The sequence below is a fragment of the Emys orbicularis genome, chromosome 4, assembly GCF_028017835.1.
Source record: "Emys orbicularis isolate rEmyOrb1 chromosome 4, rEmyOrb1.hap1, whole genome shotgun sequence".
Taxonomy (NCBI): domain Eukaryota; kingdom Metazoa; phylum Chordata; order Testudines; family Emydidae; genus Emys; species Emys orbicularis.
In genome coordinates, this window is record NC_088686.1 from 123,509,449 (window position 1) to 123,532,993 (window position 23,545).

At 51.1% G+C, this 23,545-nt stretch overlaps 1 protein-coding gene across 1 annotated transcript in view; it reads right to left on the bottom strand.

Annotated features, from left to right (window-relative positions):
• MYRF (myelin regulatory factor) overlaps positions 1-23,545 on the bottom strand; it is a 120,825-nt gene that overhangs the window by 213 nt on the left and 97,067 nt on the right. The window contains exons 20-27 of the mRNA XM_065403361.1: positions 14,892-14,972; positions 12,536-12,621; positions 11,390-11,551; positions 10,011-10,304; positions 4,980-5,067; positions 4,258-4,332; positions 2,349-2,451; positions 341-415 (exon numbers count right to left, since the gene is read on the bottom strand). Of these exons, the coding sequence (XP_065259433.1) occupies positions 341-415; positions 2,349-2,451; positions 4,258-4,332; positions 4,980-5,067; positions 10,011-10,304; positions 11,390-11,551; positions 12,536-12,621; positions 14,892-14,972 (964 nt within the window). The remainder of the gene's footprint in view (positions 1-340; positions 416-2,348; positions 2,452-4,257; positions 4,333-4,979; positions 5,068-10,010; positions 10,305-11,389; positions 11,552-12,535; positions 12,622-14,891; positions 14,973-23,545) is intronic.

Genomic DNA, 23,545 nt, shown 5'->3' on the forward strand with positions numbered 1-23,545 from the left:
CTCCCAAGTGTTTTAAAACAGAACAACAATCTCAGCCTGTAGGAGTAAAGAGCTCCAGTTTTGCATTTCCCCTGCCCACACCCATCCCTGCAGTGTGTGACTTGGAAAGTCCTGGCCACTCACCCCAACTAACTTCCCTCCTCCCACAATGTGCTCTGCTGTGTACAAGGGGAACCCGGTCACGATTTACACACGCATCCCTGCCCGGAGGGGGGCACAGGGCTCTGGAATTCTCACAGGCCCCCTCATCCTGGCGAGTGATAGGAATGAGGCCACAGAGCCCGATCCCTCTCAGCTCTGCCCTGGATGGTGCAGAGGACATAGCAGGTCCCATACTCACAGGCTGGGCTACTCGGAAGTGGTAGGTGAACTCCCGGAAAGACAGCATCACCATGGGCCAACGCTGTGTCATTTCCTGGGGAAGAAGATACAACCGGTGGGGGGAGACAGAATGAACCTGTTACTACTAGGCGTTAAGTAATTCATCCCTTGGGTGAGCAGGGATGCTGCATAGTGAACTGGCCTGCTCCACTCATCAGGCTTCTGAGACTGTCCTGCAAAGCCGAAAAAGAACTGAAGTCCTTCTCTGCCTGTCTGGGGCTACAGTGCCTGGAGCTGGATGGGTGCGAGGGAACCCCAAATCCTGATCAGACACTTGGGGAAGTTTATCCAGATGGACAGCTGTCCTGAGAACGTAAGTTGGCTGAGACTACAGCAATCTGTTTGCAGAAGGGGTCGGCTCACGGCCATCATGCCATAAAAGTGATGGATGAGGAGATGGGTCCGTATGGGTTTGAATGGTGTAAACCTAAGGCTGCAAACCCTGATTATAAATCTCTGGCTGGAGGATCTGAATGTTAATTAGAAGAGCTGCACGTGGGACAGCTCTGAGAATGGCTCAGAAACCAGAGTGGCTCGATACCTTGAACCACAGATTTAAAGGGAACAACTGATGTCAATTAAATCTGTGGTGTGACTAAATCGGGTAGTGCAAGCAGAGCTATTGGTGACCTGGAGGTGGATGGTACTGAGGGAACAGATGGTGCTAAGAGGGTGTTGGCACTAAGGAAGACATTAACGCCCCAGCAGTGGGAGGCTCTGGAAGGGCAGCAGCAGGATGTGGGGGAAAAGAGGAGCTAACTGAAGCTAATGCAAACCCAGTGCACATGCGCCTGTGTACGGGCGTGGGGAGATGGGAGTAAAGGGTATTCCATAGGAATGGAGTACATTCAAATAATCGACAGTGCCCCAGAAACTGGGGGGGTCTTACTGAGGAATTGGGGCCTATCATGCCACATTTCAGAGTAGCAGCCGTGTTAGTCTGTATCCGCAAAAATAACAGGAGTACTTGTGGCACCTTAGAGACTAACAAATTTATTAGAGCATAAGCTTTCGTGGGCTACAACCCACTTCTTCGGATGCATAGCCCACGAAAGCTTATGCTCTAATAAATTTGTTAGTCTCTAAGGTGCCACAAGTACTCCTGTTATCATGCCACAGAGCGCAAGCGGCCCTGCTGACAGCCAGATTCATAGGCTTGTGTCAGAGGCAAGGATCATTCCCTCTCCTTGTGGGGCCAGAGACGAGGAGGCACCATGACACGAGGAAGCTGAAGCACCAACAGGGTCTTGTGCTAAGGAAGGCAAAGACGTCACAGTCACCCGCACCAGGGCTAAAGGCCTGGGGGATCAAAATCTCCTATCTGAGAAACATCTAACTGGAGCCCAGTGAATGAAGGAGACTCAGGCTGCATGTCCTTTGAGAGATGGACCAGTGGACCCCACCACAGAGGCAGCCACCTCAGTCCTGTCAGCGACCTCATGGAGACCAGCACAGCTCTTTGGGGGAGACCCCTGAAGGAAAGCTCAGTGAGTCTAGCAGCTTCTAGATCCACAGGCAGAGCAATCAGGAGCTAAGGGAGTCAGGGATTAGTTCCTCCTTCCGCCATCCCTCTGGGAGCAGCTGTGCACAGCACAGAAGCTCACGGCCCCACCCGGGCAGTTTCCCAACCGTCCCGGAGGTCACACAACAGAGGAGGTAGCCCTGGGGGGGGGAGGGAAGGGGGGCGATTCAGTTTTACAAAGCAGTAGTTCTAGTAACCACAGTGTCAGCGACTCGTGTGTCAGCCAACTGGGTCTCTCCCTTTCTCAGACCCAGACTACACCACACCCTGTTTGCTCAACAAGAAGACAAAGGCTGCCAGGTTTGTCCCTAGCACCCCCGTGTTGCTTCTCAGGAAGCCAGGCAGCTTGGGGTGCCAGGGACCTTTACGACAAACCGCGGGGGACCTCAAGGACGGTCTGGCTGCCCAAGCTGTGCCAGTCCTTTGAGGGATTGTGTGTCCCTACCTGGGTGTCTGTGGTGTTGGTGGAGCTGTCCATGCTCATTGTGTTCTGACATGGGTCACTGGACTGGAGGCCACAAAGGTAGATGGACACAGCAGAGGAGGCACTGGAGAGAGAGGTGAGTGAGTTCTGCCTAGCACCAGGAAAGCAGACTGGCCACTCCAACAGAACCCCAGCAGCTTAACACCTCATCCAGTTACCCCATAACCGCCTTCTGCCTCCCGCAACTCACTCGCTACTCTCAGTCACCCCAGAGCCTGCTCCTCCCCCTCCCATCCCACCATTCCCCCCAGAGCCCGCTCCTCCCCCTCATGCCCCTCCTTCCCACCGGTCCCCCCAGAGCCCGCTCCTCCCCCTCGCGCCCCTCCAATCCCACCAGTCCCCCAGAGCCTGCTCCTCCCCCTCGGGCCCCCCCATCCCACCAGTCCCCCCAGAGCCTGCTCCTCCCCCTCGGGCGCCCCCATCCCACCAGTCCCCCCAGAGCCCGCTCCTCCCCCGATGCCACTCCCATCCCACCAGTCCCCCCAGAGTCTGCTCCTCCTCACTGGTCCCCCCAGAGCCCGCTCCTCCCCCGATGCCACTCCCATCCCACCATTCCCCCCCCCACACACCCCTCCCTAACCACCGGTCCCCACAGTGCCCGCTTCTCCCTGCCCACCGGTCCCTCCAGTGCCCACTCCTCCCCCTCGTGCCCCCCCCTTCCCACTGGTTCCCCCAGAGCCCGCTCCTCCCCCTCACGCCCCTCCCTGCCCACTGATTCCCCCAGAGCCCACTCCTCCCCCTCGTGCCCCTCCCTGCCCACCAGAGCCCGCTCCTCCCCCTCGTGCCCCCCCATCCCACCGGTCCCCCCAGAGCCCGCCTCCGCCCCTCCCCCTCATATCCCCCCCTTCCCACCGGTCCCACCAGAGCCCGCCCCTCCCCTCGCGCCCCCCCATCCCACAGGTCCCCCCAGAGCCGCTCCTCCCCCTTGCGCCCCCCCTTCCCACCTGTCCCCCCAGAGTCCGCCCCTCCCATAGATCATCCCCCCCTTGCAACCTTCCCGCCACCAGTCCCCCCAGAGCCAGCTCCTCCCCCTCACACACCCCCATCCCACCGGTCCCCCAGAGCCCACCCCTCCCCCTTGTGCCCTCCCATCCCACCTGTCCCCTCAGAGTACGCCCCTCGACCACCGCCCCCGCCACCTCCCCGCCACCAGTCCCCCCAGAGCCAGCTCCTCCCCCTCGCGCCCCTCCCTTCCCACTCATCCCCCAGAACCCGCTCCTGCCCTTTGTGCCCCGGAATTTTTCACACCCCTGCGTGATGTAGGTATACTGACCTAGTTTCCTAGTGTAGACCAGGCCTGAGAGAGACAAGGAGCTTGAACCCTGGGGGTCACTACAGCTTAGCTGGGCTACCCAGAATGGACGCAGCTTTACCCTTCATTCCTCTGTACTAACCTAAGGCCTTCCTATGCTGCGTTCCCACTGACTCCCCCAGCTGTTCTGACAACACCGTTTGGTGTCACAGCAAATGCTGGGTGAGGTGCATTAATCCCTGAAGGATGGACACGTCTCTGCCAGGAGTCTGTCTGCGTGGGACTCGCTGAACGGAACTCACAGTGTGAAGCAGGAGTGCAGAAAGCCCAGAGGTTCAGTCTGAGGAGGCGATGACGCCGTGTGGCTTGCCCTGGAGGAAAAGCGAGACCCCTCGGGGATCTGGCCCACTGAGGGGTTCCTCCTAGAGACTGTTCCAAAGCTGGGGCATAGCACCGATCCTGTGGATCCGTGACACCGCCCTACTCTGTATTTATTGTTACCCTCAGAATCCCTTCGAGTCCCCTTCCATTCACTGTCACCCTGATAAACCCCTCGCACGCCCACCCACTGTAACCCTGGCTTTCGGACACCAGCGGCAGACAAGCATTTTCACTCACTTCATCTCCAAGGTCAGGTTGGTGTTCACTGCTGTGGACGGGCTGATGGGGATGCGGTAGGTGATGTTTCCTCTCCTGCGGACACAGACAGAGAATTCGATACCTCGGACGGAACCTTCTGTGGGATGGGCGCTGGGTTCCCCACCCAAGCGGGCAGCACCCCAGCAAGGCTCTGCGGCTTTTGGGGAGCAGCACAAGATGGAGCTTGGGTAATTTGGCTCAAGAGATCGTTAATGTGAGATGCATCCATTCATCGCCAGCACGCAGGTTCTAACACAGCCCATCAAGGCTGGATGGGCAGAGGATCCAGGAGAGGAGATGGAACCACTCACCTCTAGAGCATCAACTCCAAACATGGCCCTATGTCAGCAGTGGCCCAGAGTCATTAGATGACTGGGAGCGTGTGTGAAATGGGCTGGTGGGTGTCTCAGTCCAGTTCCTACTGGGTCAGATGAGCACATCACAAACATCCCTGCAGCTGACAGTAACAGGCCTCCCTGCTGGCAATTCCAGCAGAGAGGCCAAGGATTGACTGGGGGATGGAGACTGAGTGCCCCTCCCTGCCAGAGGTGGCCTATGCAGGCTGTGGCAGGCTAGCAGGGCAGCATGTGGGAAGCCAGAATTGCTGTCCCTGCCCTATGGGTAACCAGAAGACTTCAGGAGCTGTCAATCTGGCACTCACTCAGCATCCCGGGGGAGGCTGGGCCCTGCCTCTCACTCACCTGCATGCATCCCTGGCTGCACAGTAGTGGGGAGTGATGGTCATGTCATTCTCCACAATCCGGATGGAGCGGAGCGAAGCGTCCGGCCCTGCAGGGAGGAGAGAGGTTACTGAGACGGGGAAAGGTGGCCAGAACTCCTGGGCTTGGAGAGTCAGAGTGGTTGGAGCTGGAAGGGACTTCTGGGGTCCCTGAGGCTATCCCTTCCCCCAAAGCCCATCAGTGCAGAGGAGTCACAGTTTTCTGCAGGCTCCCTGCTAATCGCCTGGCCAGTTCTCCCCTGGGCAGGGTAAGTCCACTGCCCATTACGTTTCCCTGGCAGACAGCACTTCCTACTGCTCAGCCTTAGGGATTAGGCCAAGGTTTTCTAACACTCGGCTTCCCTCCTTCAATAAGTGGTTTTCAGAGGTGCTGCGTACTGGCAGACTCCAGGGACTCCAATGGCAGTTGGGGTGCTCGACCCCCCGGTAATAAAGTCACTGGCTTTGGGTGCCTAGATGTGTATTTAGGTGCTTAACTTCAGAGGTGGGGAAGGGACTCTTGCTGACTCAGACTGGGGTTTCAGAGCAGTCTAAGGGACTTAGAGATGCCCAACTCCCTTAGGTTCCTCTCTCCCCTTCCTTGGCCAGCTGGGACATGGAGGTGACTGTTAGCACTAGACACATGCAGCTCTCCTAGCCTCACCATCACTGCACCTTTCAGCAAGGGGGTTCGCTGCCCCCGTTCAGTGTGTTTGCACTGGGTCACCTGGTTGGGTTTATAGCCCAGATGAGGCACTGCTACAGCTGCACCCCTCCTTGGGCCCCGGTAGCACCGATCTCCACTTTATACAGCTTCTTTACCTCCACTGCTTGGGGGAGGGCCACACCCAGGACTGGAACTCTCCCTCACAGACACCACTGGGGAGAGATACGAGGGTGTCTCTGACTCCAGGCTGGCATGCAGACAGTTCTGGGAGTGGCCATCCTTGGGCTCTGGTGCCATCATGTGGCTAAAGCCACATGTCTTCTCCATACAGCATTTCTTTCTCTCTCTCTCTCCCTTTTACTTCCTTTGGTTTGGTTTGGTTTGGTTTGGTTTGGTTTGGCAGAGAGAGGACAAGTTGGGGGCAAAGAGTGTGTGTGGGAGCCACACAGCCATGGGGAGCATGGGGCTCGGGTCTGGGCGACATCCCCCTGTGACCCAGGGAGCTGGCAGAGGGCACCAGGGGAGCATAGGGTTTTACAGGGATCCTCTGGGTTGACTATTTGCATTATAGCTCACCGAAGGGTGGCATGTGAGCTCTCTATCGAGAGCCAGTAGCCTACTGGTTGTCAATCAGTGTGAAATGTATGTGTGGGTAATAATTAAAGAGTCACGTATCTATAGTAAAAATTATGTTCATAAAGTCTTGGAGTTACCAGGCCGGTTACCAGGCAGTGACATACCTCGGCAATGTTCCTTTCAGGCTGGAGGTAATAGACGCCTAGGCTATCTCCCTGTCTGGCCATTTGAGTGTTGTGTGCTCACACTGTGTGCCTGGTTGCACACTAAGCCAGGTGCTAATCAAGAGATTGTAAAGTCTACAAGAAAGGAAATCTACCAGATAAATAGGAAAAAAACAAAGAAAGAGGAAGTGGGACCGCTGAAGACTGTAGATGGAGTGGAGATTAAGGATAATCTAGGCATGGCACAATATCTAAATGAATATTTTGCATCGGTCTTTAATAAGGCTAATGAAGGGCTTAGGAACAGAGGGAGCAGGACAGAGGGGAATAAAGGAGGGGGGGTTGACATTACCGTATCGGAGGTGGAAGCCAAACTTGAACAGCTAAACGGGACTAAATCGGGCGGACCGGATGATCTTCATCCGAGAATATTGAAGGAACTGGCGCCAGAAATTGCAAGCCCCTTAGCGATAATTATTAATGAATCTGTAAACTCGGGGGTGGTACCATTGGACTGGAGGATAGCTAATGTGGTTCCTATTTTCAAGAAAGGGAAAAAAAGTGACCCGGGTAACTACAGGCCTGTTAGTTTAACATCTGTAGTATGCAAGGTCTTGGAAAAAATTTTGAAGGAGAAAGTAGTTAAGGACCTTGAGGTGAATGGCAATTGGGACAAATTACAACATGGGTTTACGAAAGGGAGATCGTGCCAAACCAACCTGATCTCCTTCTTTGAGAAAGTAACAGACTTTCTAGATAAAGGAAATGCGGTGGATCTAATATACCTCGATTTTAGTAAAGCGTTTGATACGGTACCGCATGAGGAATTATTGGTTAAATTGGAAAAGATGGGGATCGATATGAAAATCCAGAGGTGGATAAAGAACTGGTTAAAGGGGAGACTGCAGCGGGTAGTACTGAAAGGTGAACTGTCAGGTTGGAGGGAGGTCACCAGTGGGGTTCCTCAAGGTTCGGTTTTGGGTCCGATTTTATTTAATCTATTTATTACTGACCTCGGAACCAAATGTAGGAGTGGGCTGATAAAGTTTGCGGATGACACAAAGTTGGGAGGTATTGCCAATTCGGAGAAGGATCGGGATATCCTGCAAGGAGACTTGGATGACCTTGTAAATTGGAGTAATAGTAATAGGATGAAATTTAATAGTGAGAAGTGTAAGGTTATGCATTTAGGGATGACTAACAAGAATTTTAGTTATAAGCTGGGGACGCATCGGTTGGAAGTAACGGAGGAGGAGAAGGACCTCGGAGTCCTGGTTGACCGCAGGATGACTATGAGTCGGCAATGTGACGTGGCTGTGAAAAAAACTAATGCGATCTTGGGATGCATTAGGCGAGGTATTTCTAGTAGGGACAAGGAGGTGCTGCTTCCGTTATACAAGGCGCTGGTGAGACCTCATTTGGAGTACTGTGTGCAGTTCTGGTCTCCTATGTTTAAAAAGGATGAACTCAAACTGGAACGGGTACAGAGAAGGGCCAACTAGGATGATACGAGGAATGGAAAACCTTTCCTATGAAAGGAGACTCAAGGAGCTCGGTTTGTTTAGCCTAACCAAAAGAAGGCGGAGGGGAGATATGATTGCTCTCTTTAAATATAGAGGAATTATTTCAGCTCAGTACCAATGTGGACACGAGAACAAATGGATATAAACTGGCCGTGGGGAAGTTTAGGCTTGAAATTAGACGAAGGTTTCTAACCGTCAGAGGGGTGAAATTTTGGAACAGGCTTCCGAGGGAAACGGTGGGGGCAAAAGACCTCTCTGGCTTCAAGATTAGGCTAGATAAGTTTATGGAGGGAATGGTTTGATGGGATAACGTGATTTTAGTCAATTAGGCAATAACGTGCCATCGCTGGTAAAATGAGGGTCCGGCTGGAGAATCTTGCCTGTATGCTCGGGGTTCTACTGATCGCCATATTTGGGGTCGGGAAGGAATTTTCCTCCAGGGTAGATTGGCAGAGGCCCTGGAGGTTTTTCGCCTTCCTCCGCAGCATGGGGCAGGGGTCGCAAGCTGGAGGATTCTCTGCGACTTGAAGTCTTTAAATCATGATCTGGAGACTTCAACAGCTGAGTTAAGGGAAAGTGGGTGGGTCAGCTTTTGTGGCCTGCATCATGCGGGAGGTCAGACTAGATGACCATGATGGTCCCTTCTGACCTTAGAGTCTATGAGTCTAAATGACATTCAGTGGGGATGCCTGCTGATGAACAAAGACAAAGGATGGGACTGGTATATCATGGAGGGCAAAGAAACATAAAGGATCCTTCACCTAGGAAGCCAGCTGACAGTGTATTCGTCTCATGAAAGGAGGATACACAACCAGCCTGGCTTTAAAACTCTGCAAGGATTTCGGGCGAGCAATATTCTACAAGACATGAGAGTATCTTGTGAATTAAGTCTAGGCTCTAGTATGCATGTTATGATTTTGTTTATATGTAGCCATTTGTTTCCAATGCTTCCACTCGCTACTACTTGACTCTTTCTGCTTTGGTAAATAACCTTATACTTGACTTCACTACAAACATATCCAAGTGCTGTGAATTGAGCGGAGCAGTGATCTGAGCTGGAACTGGTAAGATGGGCAGTACGGCTTCTTTGGAAGCAGCATATCTGTGAACAATGCCAGTGCCCAGTGGACCAGGGGCTGGACACTCCAGGGAGATGCTCAGAGGGCTCAGGGGTTGGAGCATGCCTATCGCTAACCTGTGGAGGGCCTGGGAGGCCTACAGGGCAGTGCTTGTGTTGCCCATGGGATTGGGGACCTGACCCCCGGCAGGCACAGACAAGGCTCCCTCACACTAAGGGCAGGTGGTAGTGAGGTGCCTCACAACTCTGGGCACCGCTGGGAAGCGTCACAACCCAAAGTGCAAAGAGGCTGCGAGTGCTCAAGCCAAGAAGATGGAGAACTCCACACTTCACGGCTCTGCCGGCTGGGCTGCTAGCCCCTGGCCTTTCCAGAAAGCCTCACCCCCAGAGCTGCAAAGACCCCTCATTCCCAAAGCGCTTTACAGGCATCGGGCAAAACTCAGCTCTGCTGTCAGCAGCTCCACTCCGCTGACGTAAGTGGCGCCTCAGCTCTGGTGAGATGGACAACGCACCAGAGAAGAACAACAGATTGGTCTGAAATTGCCTGGCGGGGGGGGGGGGGGGGGAGAATATCAACTAGACTGCACACACAGCCACCCTGACAGATGCATCACAGTGATGCTGCGGGGATGTACTGGGGCATTATGTCACTGTCTGGATACTAACGGAATGGCCACTATACAGATTTCTCTTGTCTATTACTCCCAGGCAGGGTGGGGAGATGAGATCCCCAGGGCAGTGTGCTGGCATGGCCACTGTGTGCGGTGGGGGGAATGAGAGGGTTACAGGATTGACCACATATGGGGGAAGATGGGAGTCCGTGTTTGGCTGCAGTGTGGGGGAGGGAGTGAGCGCAGGCTGGGGTCTGGGTATGGCCGCAGTGTGTGTGTGTGTGTGGGGGGGGGGGGCGGGTTACAAACGGGCTGAAGGACATTTCTGGTGCGTAATACTGCTGTTTGGATCTAGCCGACCAGACTGCTGGGAGAGGGGGAGGGGGCCCACTTACCGTCGTGCCCAGTGCCTGCGATGCCTGGCTGCTGGCTGGCAGGCTGGGTGATGCTGCGCTGCTGCCGGGTCTGCCCCAGCGGGAAGCTGTTTCGTGACAGCGAGAAGCTGGAGATGTATTTGGATTTGCTCTGAATGTGGGTGAAGGGGGAGGAGGGGCTGGCGTTGGGGCTGCCGAAGCCCTGCGACCGCTCCGGGGTCTTTGGCCACTTGGCGTGAGAGGTCACCTTCCCCGTCACACCCCTTGATTTGGCTTTGATACTCATCCCTGGCAGGAGGGAGGTGTGGATCTGGTCTGGGGAGGAAGGGAAAAGAGGGATCAGAGTCAGAGAGGGGAGAGACAGAGACAAAGCAAGGCAGGTGCTTCTCCAAGCAGAAGCACCATCAGGCCATCTGTGAGGAAGGCAGCAGCTTGTTACAGGAGGCAGACGGAGAGCACCCATCTTCTGTTCATCTGTCCCATCACTCCTCTTGCTACCCAATTTATACCCCCTTCTCCAGGTAACCCGTCCCTGGAGTGAAACTCCAGAGCCATTGACGGAAAGGGAAGCCAATGAGAGTTTGGGATCTGCTGAGGGAACGGAGGTGAGGGGAAGCCTCTGGCAAGAAGAGTCCAGGTTCCCCAGGCGGGAGCGAAGCTCTGCAGTCGGGGCGGGTGCAGCTTGGGTCAATGAACAACACTATCGCCCAGAGACCTCTGCTCCTGGAGCTGCCGTGGGATCTGTAGTGGCCATCTCAGGTTCCATTCATGCTGTGATACCAGACAAGGCGAAAGGGAGCAAGCCAGCTTCTAGAACCATTGCCCGTATAGCTACCGGATGGGCCAATCATAGCTGGATGACGGCCTAGCAAGCCTGAACTCGTAACAGCACAGACCCAGGAGCTATAACAGATGTGGGGAGCGCTCAGTCTCTGTGACAGCTGCAGCTAGCACGGCTGGTGGGGAAACACACATGCTGCTCCATCTTGGGGGGACTTGACCAGCAGGAATGAGGCTGGAGCTCAGGGCACAGACTCTCTCTAAATCCTCCCCCAACACCATGGAGAGACTGCAGGTAGCATCTGGGCTATATGTCCCAGGCAGAGCGTTTGCTGCCCCCAGAGAGGTTTCAGTCACCGAGGGTGACTTATAGCGTGTGCATGAACATTAGTGTGTGTGACCCATCACTTCCAGCCGTCACAGGCTGCTGGGGGCCAGGCATGGGGGTATCAGCTCCTCAAAGCACCCGGCATCGAGGGGAGACAAAGTTCACAGACAGGGGGCACACGTCCCTTCAGAAGGTGCAGAAGCAGGAAGCAGTGCTGGGCCTGGGCAAAGTCACCCTCCAGAGCAGATGCTCACTCCAAGTCTTGGCATGTCCCAGGTGGGCTGGTACTTACCTGTCCTGTTGGGGGCATGCGTGGGGCTGCTCTCAGAGACAGCAACAGCGGAGGCATTGGTGGGAGCAGCAGAACAGCACATGGAAAAACATGGAGGGCTGAAACACACAGCGATGCTACGGCCGGGCAAGCGATAGGCAGAGTCAGGCCCATTCACTGTCACTGCAAGATAAACACCAAGGAGACTTGCTATGAGCCAGCATCAGAGGGATGGAACAGCATAAGCAGCACTAAGACAGCCCCTAGGAACCCCCAGCACTGAGACCCGGCCCCATCCCCTCTGCTGTATCCCAGCCCCCGGGAACCTCCGGCCCCATCCCCTCTGCTGTATCCCAGCCCCCGGGAACCTCCGGCCCCATCCCCTCTGTTGTATCCCAGCCCCCGGGAACCTCCGGCCCCATCCCCTCTGCTGTATCCCAGCCCCCGGGAACCTCCGGCCCCAGCCCCTCTGCTGTATCCCAGCCCCCGGGAACCTCCGGCCCCAGCCCCTCTGCTGTATCCCAGCCCCTGGGACCCCCCAGCGCCGAGACCCAGCCCCACCCCCACTGCTGTATCCCAGCCCCCGGGAACCTCCGGCCCCAGCCCCTCTGCTGTATCCCAGCCCCCGGGAACCTCCGGCCCCAGCCCCTCTGCTGTATCCCAGCCCCCGGGAACCTCCGGCCCCAGCCCCTCTGCTGTATCCCAGCCCCCGGGACCCCCCAGCGCCGAGACCCAGCCCCACCCCCACTGCTGTATCACAGTCCCCGGGAACCTCCGGCCCCATCCCCGCTGTTGTATCCCAGCCCCCCGAAACCCCTGCCCCCGGGAACCTCCGGCCCACCCCCACTGCTGTATCCCAGCCCCCAGGAACCCCCAGCACTCAGACCCAGCCCCATCCCCTCTGCTGTATCCCAGCCCCTGGGAACCCCCAGCACTGAGACCCGGCCCCATCCCCTCTGCTATATTACAGTCCCTGGGAACACGCCCCTCCCCCGAGACATGGCTGCATCCCCTATTGTATCAAAGCTTCTGGGAAAGTGCATGAGCTCTACTATTGTACATGGAACTGCCAGAGAACTGCCAGCATTGTTTGCGGTGGCTTGGTTGGAGCAGAAGCATGTCCCCTGCCACTCACTCCCCGCTCCGGCCTGCAGAGCTGTTACCTACCAGGGTGCGGGGAAGTGCCATCACTAGGTCTGTCTGACGAAGCCGTGGAAGAAACAAGCTGAGTCTTACCAAAGTTCTGATTTAATCTAAAATGCAGGAAATGTGTGTAAGAGCCTTTCACATAAGAAACACAAGCACTGTCTAGATCTGTATAGAAGGGGTGGTATGAGGGGCAATGGGCAGGGTGGGATTGGGAGGGGCAGAGCAGACATGGAGGGAAAGCAAAAGCTGGGAGATGGGACAGGGATTGAGAGCAGACATGGAGAAAGAGGAAGAATGGGCAAGTAGTGAGCAGGACAGGAAAGGGGGAGAGTGCCAGGCTGGGGAAGGAAATGGTTGGCAGAGACAGAGCAGAGCTAGGAATACAGGGATTGTCAGGCCAGATCTAGCCTAAGATCCTGGATCTGGCACTGACCAGCTCTAGCTGCTTCAGAAGAAGTTCTAAGAAGCTCCTTAGTAGGTAATTATGGAATAACCTGCACCCAGGGGAAGTTTCTTTCTGTTCCGGTCAGCTAGGGGTTAGTTTATTGCCTGAAGCATGGAGCTTTACATCCTTTCTAAAAGATCTCTTGGTGCTCCCCAACATAAGCGGAGGGTATCCTTAACCAGACACACGTCTAATCCTTTTCTGAACCCAGTAGCCCTGTGTCTCAATCATCTCTTGTGCCTGTGGGTTTCACACACTAATTATGCTGTGTGTAAAGGGTTTCCTTTTATCAGATTCAAATGTATTGCCTTACTATGTTCTTGAATATCCCCTTATTCTAGCATTACAAGAAAGGGTGAAGAGAAGTCCCTGGTCTACCATCTCCCTCCCAGTCATTGTATTCTCCTTTCTCAGACCCACCTCCTTTCTAAACAAAACCGCTCCCCCACCCCCATCTTTTCTCTCTCATCTCATAAGGAAATCTCTCCATGCCTCCACTGCTCAGCTCCAGAGCTCTGCTCTTTTTGAGACACAGTGACCAGAACTGATCACAGGATGCCAAGTGAATGTGGCTCATTCATGATCTAGAACAGCAGTAGATAATACTGTCAGGGTTATTCTCCACTCCATTCCTCTTGCACCTTCACACTTGATTTGGTTTCCTGACCACGGCGACAGCTTGAGCAGGGGTCTTCACTGAGCTGACTGCAAACATGCCCAGGTATCTTTCCAGAATGGTCACATTTAGAGCCGAGTAAGGCACTGGAATAGTTCATATTATTCCCTTCTGCGTGCATTACTTTACCTATTTCAACACTGAGGCCCTGTCTCACTACCACTTAAGTTAACATTTGTTCCTTACTTGCTATCTCCAGTGAAGGACCATGTCAAGGGTTTTTTGAAAGTGCAAATAAATCATGCCACCCAGTTCTCCTTTATCCACTATTTTGTTGACGTGATCAAAGGGTTCTAAGAGAGTGATGAGGCATGATTTTTCTTTTTGGAAGCTGTGCTGGTTTGATCACGCAGGTGGTTTATAGTTCTCTTTTTAATTAATATTTCAGCCCGTTTCCCCAACTGAAGTGAGGCTTGCTGGGCCGCAGTTCCCAGTGTCTTTTTTAAAGCTAAGTACAACAGTTGCTGCCCTCTGTTCTTCCGGTGTAGGAGCTGATTTTAATGCGAGATCACAGATTATAGTTGGCAGCTCAGCCCTTTCGTAACTCTTGGCTGTACCTGGGCTCTGGATGGCTTGTTGCTCTTTAATTTATTCACGTGTTCCAGCACCTCCTCTTTTGCCACCTCATTCTTATATTACCGGAGAGTCAGAGGGCTGGGTGGGTGTCTCTCCAACCCCCGCTGTGGCGGACACTCAGAATTGTTTGGACAGATTCAGCCACCCTTGCTCACTGAGTAGCACCATACTCCAGGGCTGGTCCCACAGCTGGCAGAAAGGCTACTTGCGTATGGTGGCTCTACTGAGCAGGCGTACAGGTGGCAGAACCCTACCCGTACCCTCCACACATGCTCTCTCTGCTCCCCGATGGTCCTGCCAACCTAATGAGTCTCTTGCTGCTTTTCGGCTTCTGATAGACTTTCAAAATGTCTTTTTCTTTGTTTCTAATCCCCCTTTAGCTATTTGCTCTTCAAATTCCATCTTAGCCCCCCCAATTCCCATCTTACACGTTGCCCGCTCACATCCAGGCTCCTTCCTGCTGGCTTCGCTAGGGTTGGATCCCCATAGTCGGAAGGATACCCGTTTGACACAAATGGCCTGGCCATTCAGCCATGCTGGTTTTTCCCCTTTGCCTTCCTGTTTTGTTTAGGAGCATCTGTGCCTTCTGTAACGCAGAAAGAGGAGAAAGAAAAAGAGGCGACGGAGAAGGGAGGCAGCACTCAAACCAACAGTACAATGAAAGAAGAGTAACGTACCGTGGGCACAGAGCAACCGGGACCCCAGGACCCCTGTGCCGAAAAAGGGCCAGGAGACAGGAAGTGGGCACAGCAAAAGAGCTGCAGGGCACCAAGAAGAGAGAGGAGGAAAGACAAGGAGAGAGGGAAAGAGAAAAAGAAAGGGAGGAGAACAGAAATGAAAAGATAGAGGAAAGGAGGGAAGGGGACAGGAAAATACAGGAATGAAAATGGGTTGGGATGGAGAAGTAAATGGGGCAGAAGGGAGATGGCCAGAAATGGGAGGAAGAGAGAGGGAAAGGGAGAGATCAGTTATTCAGTAATGCCAGTGCCAACAATGACTTGAGGCAAGTCTGCAAAGACCCTGTCTGCCGCTGTCCCTGCAGGAGCAAAGTGGGCAGAGAATCTGAGCAGGGCATTGTGCTCAGGTTCTCTTCTCAGGCCCTAGGAGGGCCTGGTGCAAGCGGAGTGCTGCTGATTCTTAGCTACGCAGCCAATTGCTCCAGACACCCGGGAGCAGCTGTTTAAACAGGTGCCGCAAAGGCACATTTCTAGCAAAACATCAGTACACTGTTTTTCCTTCCTCTGCTTCTCCCATTTTGCTTGAGGCAACTAAACAGAGAAGGCATCACTCTGATCTCTGCCCACTGATCTTGGCATGAACTAGGGAACGTACTTTGGCTGGACTCTGCAGCATCTGCTCATTAGTCTCTACCGTCAAGGAGCTCCTAATAACGTTACTGTTATGGGCTTCCCCCCAGTGGCCAAATTCAACCTGTCATTCCTCAGGCAGCTACCCAAAGGCTGTTTGGATAAAGCTGCATGTCTAATATCACAGACCAACAGGCATCAGAGATGGAAAAGGCCTGACGGGTCTCATCAAATCCTTCCCACTGAGGCCCTACAGCCCATTCACCAGGGGATTGTTCAATCCATTTTAGGCACCTCGAGTGATAGGCCTTTCACCACTACCCTGGGGGACTGTTCCCCAGCCCACCACAACTCACTGTCAGGAAAGGTTTGCTGGCATAGATGTATCTTGTATGCAGCATAGTTGTAGCCATGTCAGTCCCAGGGGATTAGAGAGACAAGGTGGGGGAGGGAATATCTTTTATTGGACCAATTTCTGTTGGGGAGAGACACAAGCTTTGGAGCCACACAGAGCTCTTCTTCAGGGCTGGGAAAGGTACTCCCAGCATCACAGCTAAATGCAGGGTGGAACAGATTGTTTGTGGAACATACTGTAAGGGACCATTCAAGGTAGAGTGGCCCATTAAGATATAGTCATAAGACAAAAAGAGGGAGTTAGTGGGTTACATATCGTAATAAGTAGGGGCCCTACCAAATTCATGGATCCTGAAATCTGGTCTCCCCCATGAAATCTGTATCGTACACAAAAGACCAGATTTAATGGGGGAGACCAGCATTTCTCAAACTGAGGGTCCCAACCCAAAAGGTGGTCGTGGGGGGTTCATACGGGTTATTGTACTGAGGTGCTGCTGTTGTCTTCAGAGCTGGGTGGCTGGAGAGTGGTGGCTGCTGGCCAATGGCCCAGCTCTGAAGGCAGCAGCACAGAAGTAAGGGTGGCAATACTATACCCTGCCATCCTTACTTCTGTGCTGCTGCTGGCAGTCGCTCTGCCTTCAGAACTGGACTCCCAGCCAGCAGCTGCCACTCTCCAGCTGCCCAGCTCTGAAGGCAGCGCCACCACCAGCAGTAAGGGTGGCAATTCTGCAACCCCCCCAACAACCACCTTGCAGCCCCCCCCCCCCCCACACACACAGTGTCCCCCTATTGGGTCAGGACCCGACAGTTACTACACCGTGAAATTTCAGATTTAAATATATGAAATTTACTATTTTTAAAATTCTAGGACCGTGAAATTGACCAAAATGGACCGAGAATTTGGTAGGGCCCTAGTAATAAGCCATAAATCCAGTGTCTCTCTTCAGTCCCTGATTTTTACTGTCTAGCAGAGCAATGAATTTAAGCTTTCACACACTGAAGGAAAAAAAACACAGGAAAGTTACCTGGAAATCATGCAAGAAAACACAGAATCATAGGACTGGAAGGGACCTCGAGAGGTCATCTAGTCCAGTCCCCTGCACTCATGGCAGGACTCAGTATTATCTAGACCATCCCTGACTGGTATTTGTCTAACCTGTTCTTAAAAATCTCCAATGATGGAGATTCCACAACCTCCCTAAGCAATTTATTCCAGTGCTTAACTAACCTGACAGTTAAGAAGTTTTTCCCCAAGTCCAACCTAAACTGCCCTTGCTGCAATTTAAGACCATTGCTTCTTGTCCTATCCTCAGGAGATTAATTAGAACAATTTTTCTCCCTCCTCCTTGTAACAACCTTTTATGTACTTGAAAACTGTTATCATATCCCCTCTCAGTCTTCTCTTCTCCACACTAAACAAACTCATTTTTTTTCCATCTTCCCTCATAGGTCATGTCTTCTAGACCTTTAATCATTTCTGTTGCTCTTCTCTGGATTTTCTCCAATTTGTCCACATTTTCCCTGCAGCTTGGCACCCAAAGCTGGACACAATACTCCACTTGAGGCTTAATCAGCATGGAGTAGAGCGGAAGAATTACTTCTCATGTCTTGCTTTCAACACTCCTGCTAATACATCCCAGAATGATGTTCGCTTTTTTTGCAACAGTGTTACACTGTTAACACATATTTAGCTTGTGGTCCGCTATTGTAGGGATATTAAAGAAGGTACTAACAGTGATTCCCCCAAGTGACAGTGACCCCCTCATAATTTGTCCCCCACACTTTAAAATCCAACAGTTTCACCAAGTACAAAAATCTCTTGGGTCTTCTGTTAAAACTTGTAAGCTACTGTCTGTAGAAACCATTGATTATATCTATCCTGTGAAAGATACTTTATTACTATGTAAAACTTACAAACAAGTTAATTGACTTTGTTCTTGAAGTAATTGATACAATGTAAGCAAACACTATAAGCCGTTAAGTGATTTTCACTTCATTCAAGGGCTCCTAGGACAGACCCCCACCCTCTGTGATTAAAGGGCCGGGAGTCTCAAATGAATTAGCACACACCCTGAAAGTGGTGGAGACAGTAAATTAAAATATGGTTAAGATATGGAATGTATGCTGATGAATGCTTGATATACATGGATGGTTAGGGAGGTGCCAGCCTAGAAAGGGAGTATCCATCAGCCGAAGAATGTGTCGAGTAGAACCACCAGACAACCCCCTGAGGGTAAACTGGGATCCACCCCATCACCTGGAAGGATGAGAAACACAAACTTTGGACAGTGTGGAGCCACCAGGAATGTGCCACTTTGGACGGGAATGTGCCATCTGCTGATTGAGTCAGCAACAGCAGGATGAAACAGCTCCCATAGACTAACATAGGAATTAATTCCTATAAGAATGGACTCTAAAGACTGATGACTTCGAGTCTCTGGTTGTGCTGCCAACCTCCAGGAGCATCAGGTGCATCTGACACAGACTCGGCTCCATCCTCATGACCAAGATACCTGGCCAGTAACTTGGCATGAGCAACTTCTAGGCTGGTAACTATAACACCTATACAGAACTTGAATGAATGATTGTGTGAATGAATCTCTCTGTGTGTGTGTGTGTGTGTGTGTGTGTATATAAGGAATAAGTAGTGATAGGAATAAGTAGTCAAACAACGTTGTTTACTTTTATCTTTTGCTTTATCATTATATTTACAATAAATGTGGCATCGTTGCCTTATCCCTCTTAATAAGATCCTGCTGGTTTTTATTCTATTGGTATAACATTTTGGTGGAGAATTGCAAAAGGGGGAATATTGGTAAAAAAGCCTCAGGTATTGTAAACATTGGTGTGCACACAGCAGGCTCTATAGAGAGCGGTTCTATTTTTGGTTAACCAAAGCCTACTGACCTCCGGAGGGTAGAGGCTTCATAAAAGAGCTCATAGAAACTTTAAGCTACAATTAATCTTATCCAAAGTGTTCACTGAGAAATCAGGGGTAACAAGAGCCTATAGGGCAAGGTAAAGCTGCTCGCTGAACGAGATCAGGGGTAGCAGGATAAGATAATTTAGGCTGTGTCACTCACTGCAAGGGTTCAGGAGTGACAAAGGAAACTATACACATGTTAAAAATGTTTAAGAAAAGACAAGGGAGAAAAGTCTCAGAGGGAGGAATGGAGTTTGAAGGAGCTCCAACCTCACCTTTTGTAAAAGAAATAACACCCTTTAAACAAATCCTTCAGAGATATGGGCACAGTCCTTGGACTGAACAAGCCCTTGCAGATGCTTGCTCTATTTCCGATCTAGAGGATAGATTGGTCCAATATATCCTCATATGTAAACCCCCAAATGCAGCAAAAAGAGACGCTGCAGGGATCTGGCTGCTGTGGGAGGCTTGTAATGACAGCTACCTCCGCCTAACAGCCTGTAAAGAGGAGAAGATATCTCTAAAAGAAAAACTATCCCAATTGGAAAAAGGGGTAGAAAATTGGAAAGTAATGGCAACAAATTCCCACAATCAAATGGAAATGATAAAACACGCCTTACAGGAAAGTAAAAGTAATGAGAGATTCCTGACGGACCAGGTGACAGCCTATAAAGACATAGAAAAAGAAAATCAGGCTTTAATCAAAGAAAACCAAATCCTGCAAGGCATGGTTAAGAAATTAACATTAGAACAGGGCAAAGCCCCGGAAAACCATAACCACTGTGATTCTATTATTAAACACTTGAAACAAAAATTAGGTTTTGCTACCCGCCAAGTAGCGGCTGTCAAATCAGGAGAATGGAACCCTGACGACTGTCAAATTCTAGCAGATTGGGAGGCAGAAATTTGGGACCCCCAAGAAGTCTGGGAGGGAGACATTTGGGATAACCCACAGAAGGGTCCTGTAGCCCCGGTGGCAGCTTTAGAGCGGTGCACTATAACTACCCCCAGAGCAGACGCTCAGGGTGGGGGTAACGAACAAACAACAACTATCCCGGTGTCAGCAGCCGACCTAAAGGCAATGGCTGATCACCTAGGTATATTGAACAGGGAATCCTTCTCCCGATGGTGTACCGATGCCATCCTATTAACTGGGAGAGAGGCACTGACCACTACAGAACTCTACCGGCTTATGGGGATATGTGCGGCTCCAGACATAAGAGCTACCCTGGACCGCATTAGAATAACTGAGCCTGCCAGCGAATTATCTCTAATGGCAATGTTCGGGGAACAAATAGGTAGGAGAAACTTCATAGCCCAAGCTGTAGCTTCCACCCAGGGCCCCAATGAGGACCCAGAAAACAACCTCACCCGGTGGGCATTAATGCAAGTAATGTCCGGTCTGGTAACAGTGACTGGCGTTAGCAATCTATACACACTACCTTTCTCAGTCTCGGCTCTGAGAGACTGTGCCGCATCACTATTACCATATTATTCAGGGAAACTTGCGGTTTGGCAGGACGGGCACCCCGCAACGCTAGAAAAATTAAGGGGAATGGTACAACAAATTACCACACATGCAGGACCTAAACCCCAAATAAAAAAGGAAAGGGTTGCTGTCATAACTATAAAGGGAAGGGTAACAGCCCTCCTGTGTACAGTACTATAAAATCCCTCCTGGCCAGAGACTCCAAAATCCTTTTACCTGTAAAGGGTTAAGAAGCTCAGGTAACCTGGCTGACACCTGACCCAAAGGACCAATAAGAGGACAAGATACTTTCAAATCTTGGGGGGGGGGGGGGACTTTTGTTTGTGCTCTTTGTTTTGGGAGTTGTTCGCTCTTGGGACTAAGAGGGACCAGACATCAATCCAGGCTCTCCAAATCTTTCTGAACAAGTCTCTCATATTTCAAACTTGTAAGTAAACAGCCAGGCAAGGCATGTTAGTTTATCTTTGTTTTCTCAACTTGTAAATGTACCTTTTGCTAGAGTGTTTATCTCTGTTTGCTGTACTTTGAACCTAAGGCTAGAGGGGGGTCCTCTGAGCTCTTTAAGTTTGATTACCCTGTAAAGTTATTTTCCATCCTGATTTTACAGAGATGATTTTTACCTTTTTCTTTAATTAAAAGCCTTCTTTTTAAGAACCTGATTGATTTTTCCTTGTTTTTAGATCCAAGGGGTTGGATCTTGATCCACCAGGAGTTGGTGGGAGGAAGGAGGGGGGATGGTTAATTTCTTCTTGTTTTAAGATCCAAGGGGTTTGGATCTGTATTCACCAGGGAATTGGTGAAGAGTCTCTCAAGGCTACCCAGGGAAGGGAATTAGCTTTGGGAGTGGTGGCAGCGGACCAGATCTAAGCTGGTAGTTAAGCTTAGAAGTTTTCATGCAGGCCCCCACATCTGTACCCTAAAGTTCAGAGTGGGGAAGCAGCCTTGACAGTTGCTTATGTAGCGGCAATGGAACCGACAGTCACTTTCTCAAACGAAAGTGGAACCAAGGGATTTGCAGGATCCCGTGGAAGACACTCAAGGGGAAAATCCAGGGGTCGGCTATATCCAGACCTTCAAAAGTCTCAGTCAGCCGACGGGGCTAAACAGCTAGAAAGACCCACCTCTGATGTACGCCGTATGGCGTGGAAGCTATTATTACAGCTGGGAGGGGACAGAGAAAAATGGGATAGAGCCCCCATGTCTGATATTATGAAGGAAATTCTCAGACTGCAGTGCCAGAGAGGAAACGTTTCGGGGGTAACAACCCCAAGTGCTCCCCTGATGGACCTGCCACCTCCCCCTCCTTCAAATGATCAGGAATATTACTAGGGAAGCCCACTGGACGTAGAACCCCCACTTGACATAGGAGCCCAACAGTGGAGGTTTATAGGGGAATTGACATGGGATCCAGGAGGAAGACCCTATATCTACGTCCAGCAGGGAAATCAAGCTCCTATGCTGGCTCTAATTGATACCGGAGCCTCGGTCTCTCTAATCAAAACCGCTCCACAGACAGGGACCAGAGGGCAAATCATTATGCTTCAGTCTTTTCAGGGAAAACCTAGCCCAGGACAAGAATGGGTGCAGGTACCATTCTCTGTTCAAGGATTCCACACCACCGGGAACCTGATTCAGACAAAGCATATGACCGATGCCGTGATTCTGGGCACAGACTGGCTGTTTAAAAATAACATTATTATTGATCTCCCCAGAAGCACTCTATGGAGACTTGAAACCCTTCCACCTTATCTCCCTACAGCAAGCCGTGACAACTTTATCACTACCAAAAGTGATAAGCTCGTCGCTGTCCTCACCGCAGAGCAGCAGGAGAAATGGCGTTCAAAGTTCCCCACAGTCTGGACGCATAAGAAAACAGATTGTGGTAGGATTAACGCTTGTGTTAAAATTGTAGGTGAACTGGTGTCCCCACAGAAGCAATATCGGTATCCCAGGGAAGCAGAGACACAGCTCGTCCAAATCATTCAGGACCTGGAAGAGCAGGGAGTAATTAGAAAAACTAACTCCCCTTTTAACTCCCCTGTCTGGCCAGTCATGAAGGCAGACGGGCAATCCTGGAGACTAACCATTGATTATAGGAGAATCAACAAAGGAAGTATACCCATGGCCCCCATCGTGGCAGATATGACACAAGTCATCCAAAAGGTACAAGCCACCTCCAGGTATTTTTCAGTTATAGATCTTGCTAACTGTTTCTTTGCCATCCCATTACATCCTGATTCACAGGACCGGTTTGCCTTCACCATCAGAGACCAGCAGTACACATTTCAGCGCCTACCCCAAGGATTTCAAGACTCTCCAGCTATCGCCCACAAACATGTGGTAGATATGCTGGAACAGTTAAGTCCCTCTGACCGACCACTCGTCTTTTCGTATGTGGATGATATTTTGGTTTTTGGCCAACTCGAGGCACAGGTGCAAAGACTTACAGATGACGTCCTTGCATTGATCCAGGACACTGGCTTCAAGGTAAGCCTGGAAAAAGCACAATTGGTGCAAACCCAGGTCATCTACCTAGGTATTATCATTGGCCAGGAGGGAAGGCAGGTAGATCAAAGGAAGGTACGGGCTTTAATTGAAATGCCAGCCCCTACCGATGTGCACTTCTTAAGGGTTTTGCTGGGCGGATTTAACTTTCTACGACCCCATATCTATAAATATGCAGAGATCACGCTTCCTTTATGGAAACTGCTAAAAAAGAAGATGCATTGGGAATGGGGTCCTGTCATAACTATAAAGGGAAGGGTAACAGCTCTCCTGTATACAGTACTAAAATCCCTCCTGGTCAGAGACTCCAAAATCCTTTTACCTGTAAAGGGTTAAGAAGCTCGGGTAACCTGGCTGACACCTGACCCCAAGGACCAATAAGGGGACAAGATACTTTCAAATCTTGGGGGGGGAAAGGCTTTTGTGTGTGTCCTTTGTTTAAGGGGTTGTTCGCTCTTGGGACTGAGAGGGACCAGACATCAATCCAGGTTCTCCCCATCTTTCTAAACAAGTCTCTCTTATTTCAAAATTGTAAGTAAAAGCCAGGCAAGGCGTCTTAGATTTACTTTGTTTTTCTCAACTTGTAAATGTACCTTTTACTAGAGTGCTTATCTTGTTTGCTATACTTTGAACCTAAGACAGAGGGGATTCCTCTGAGCTCTTTAAGTTTGATTACCCTGTAAAGTTATTTTCCATACTGATTTTACAGAGATGATTTTTACCTTTTGCTTTAATTAAAAGCCTTCTTTTTAA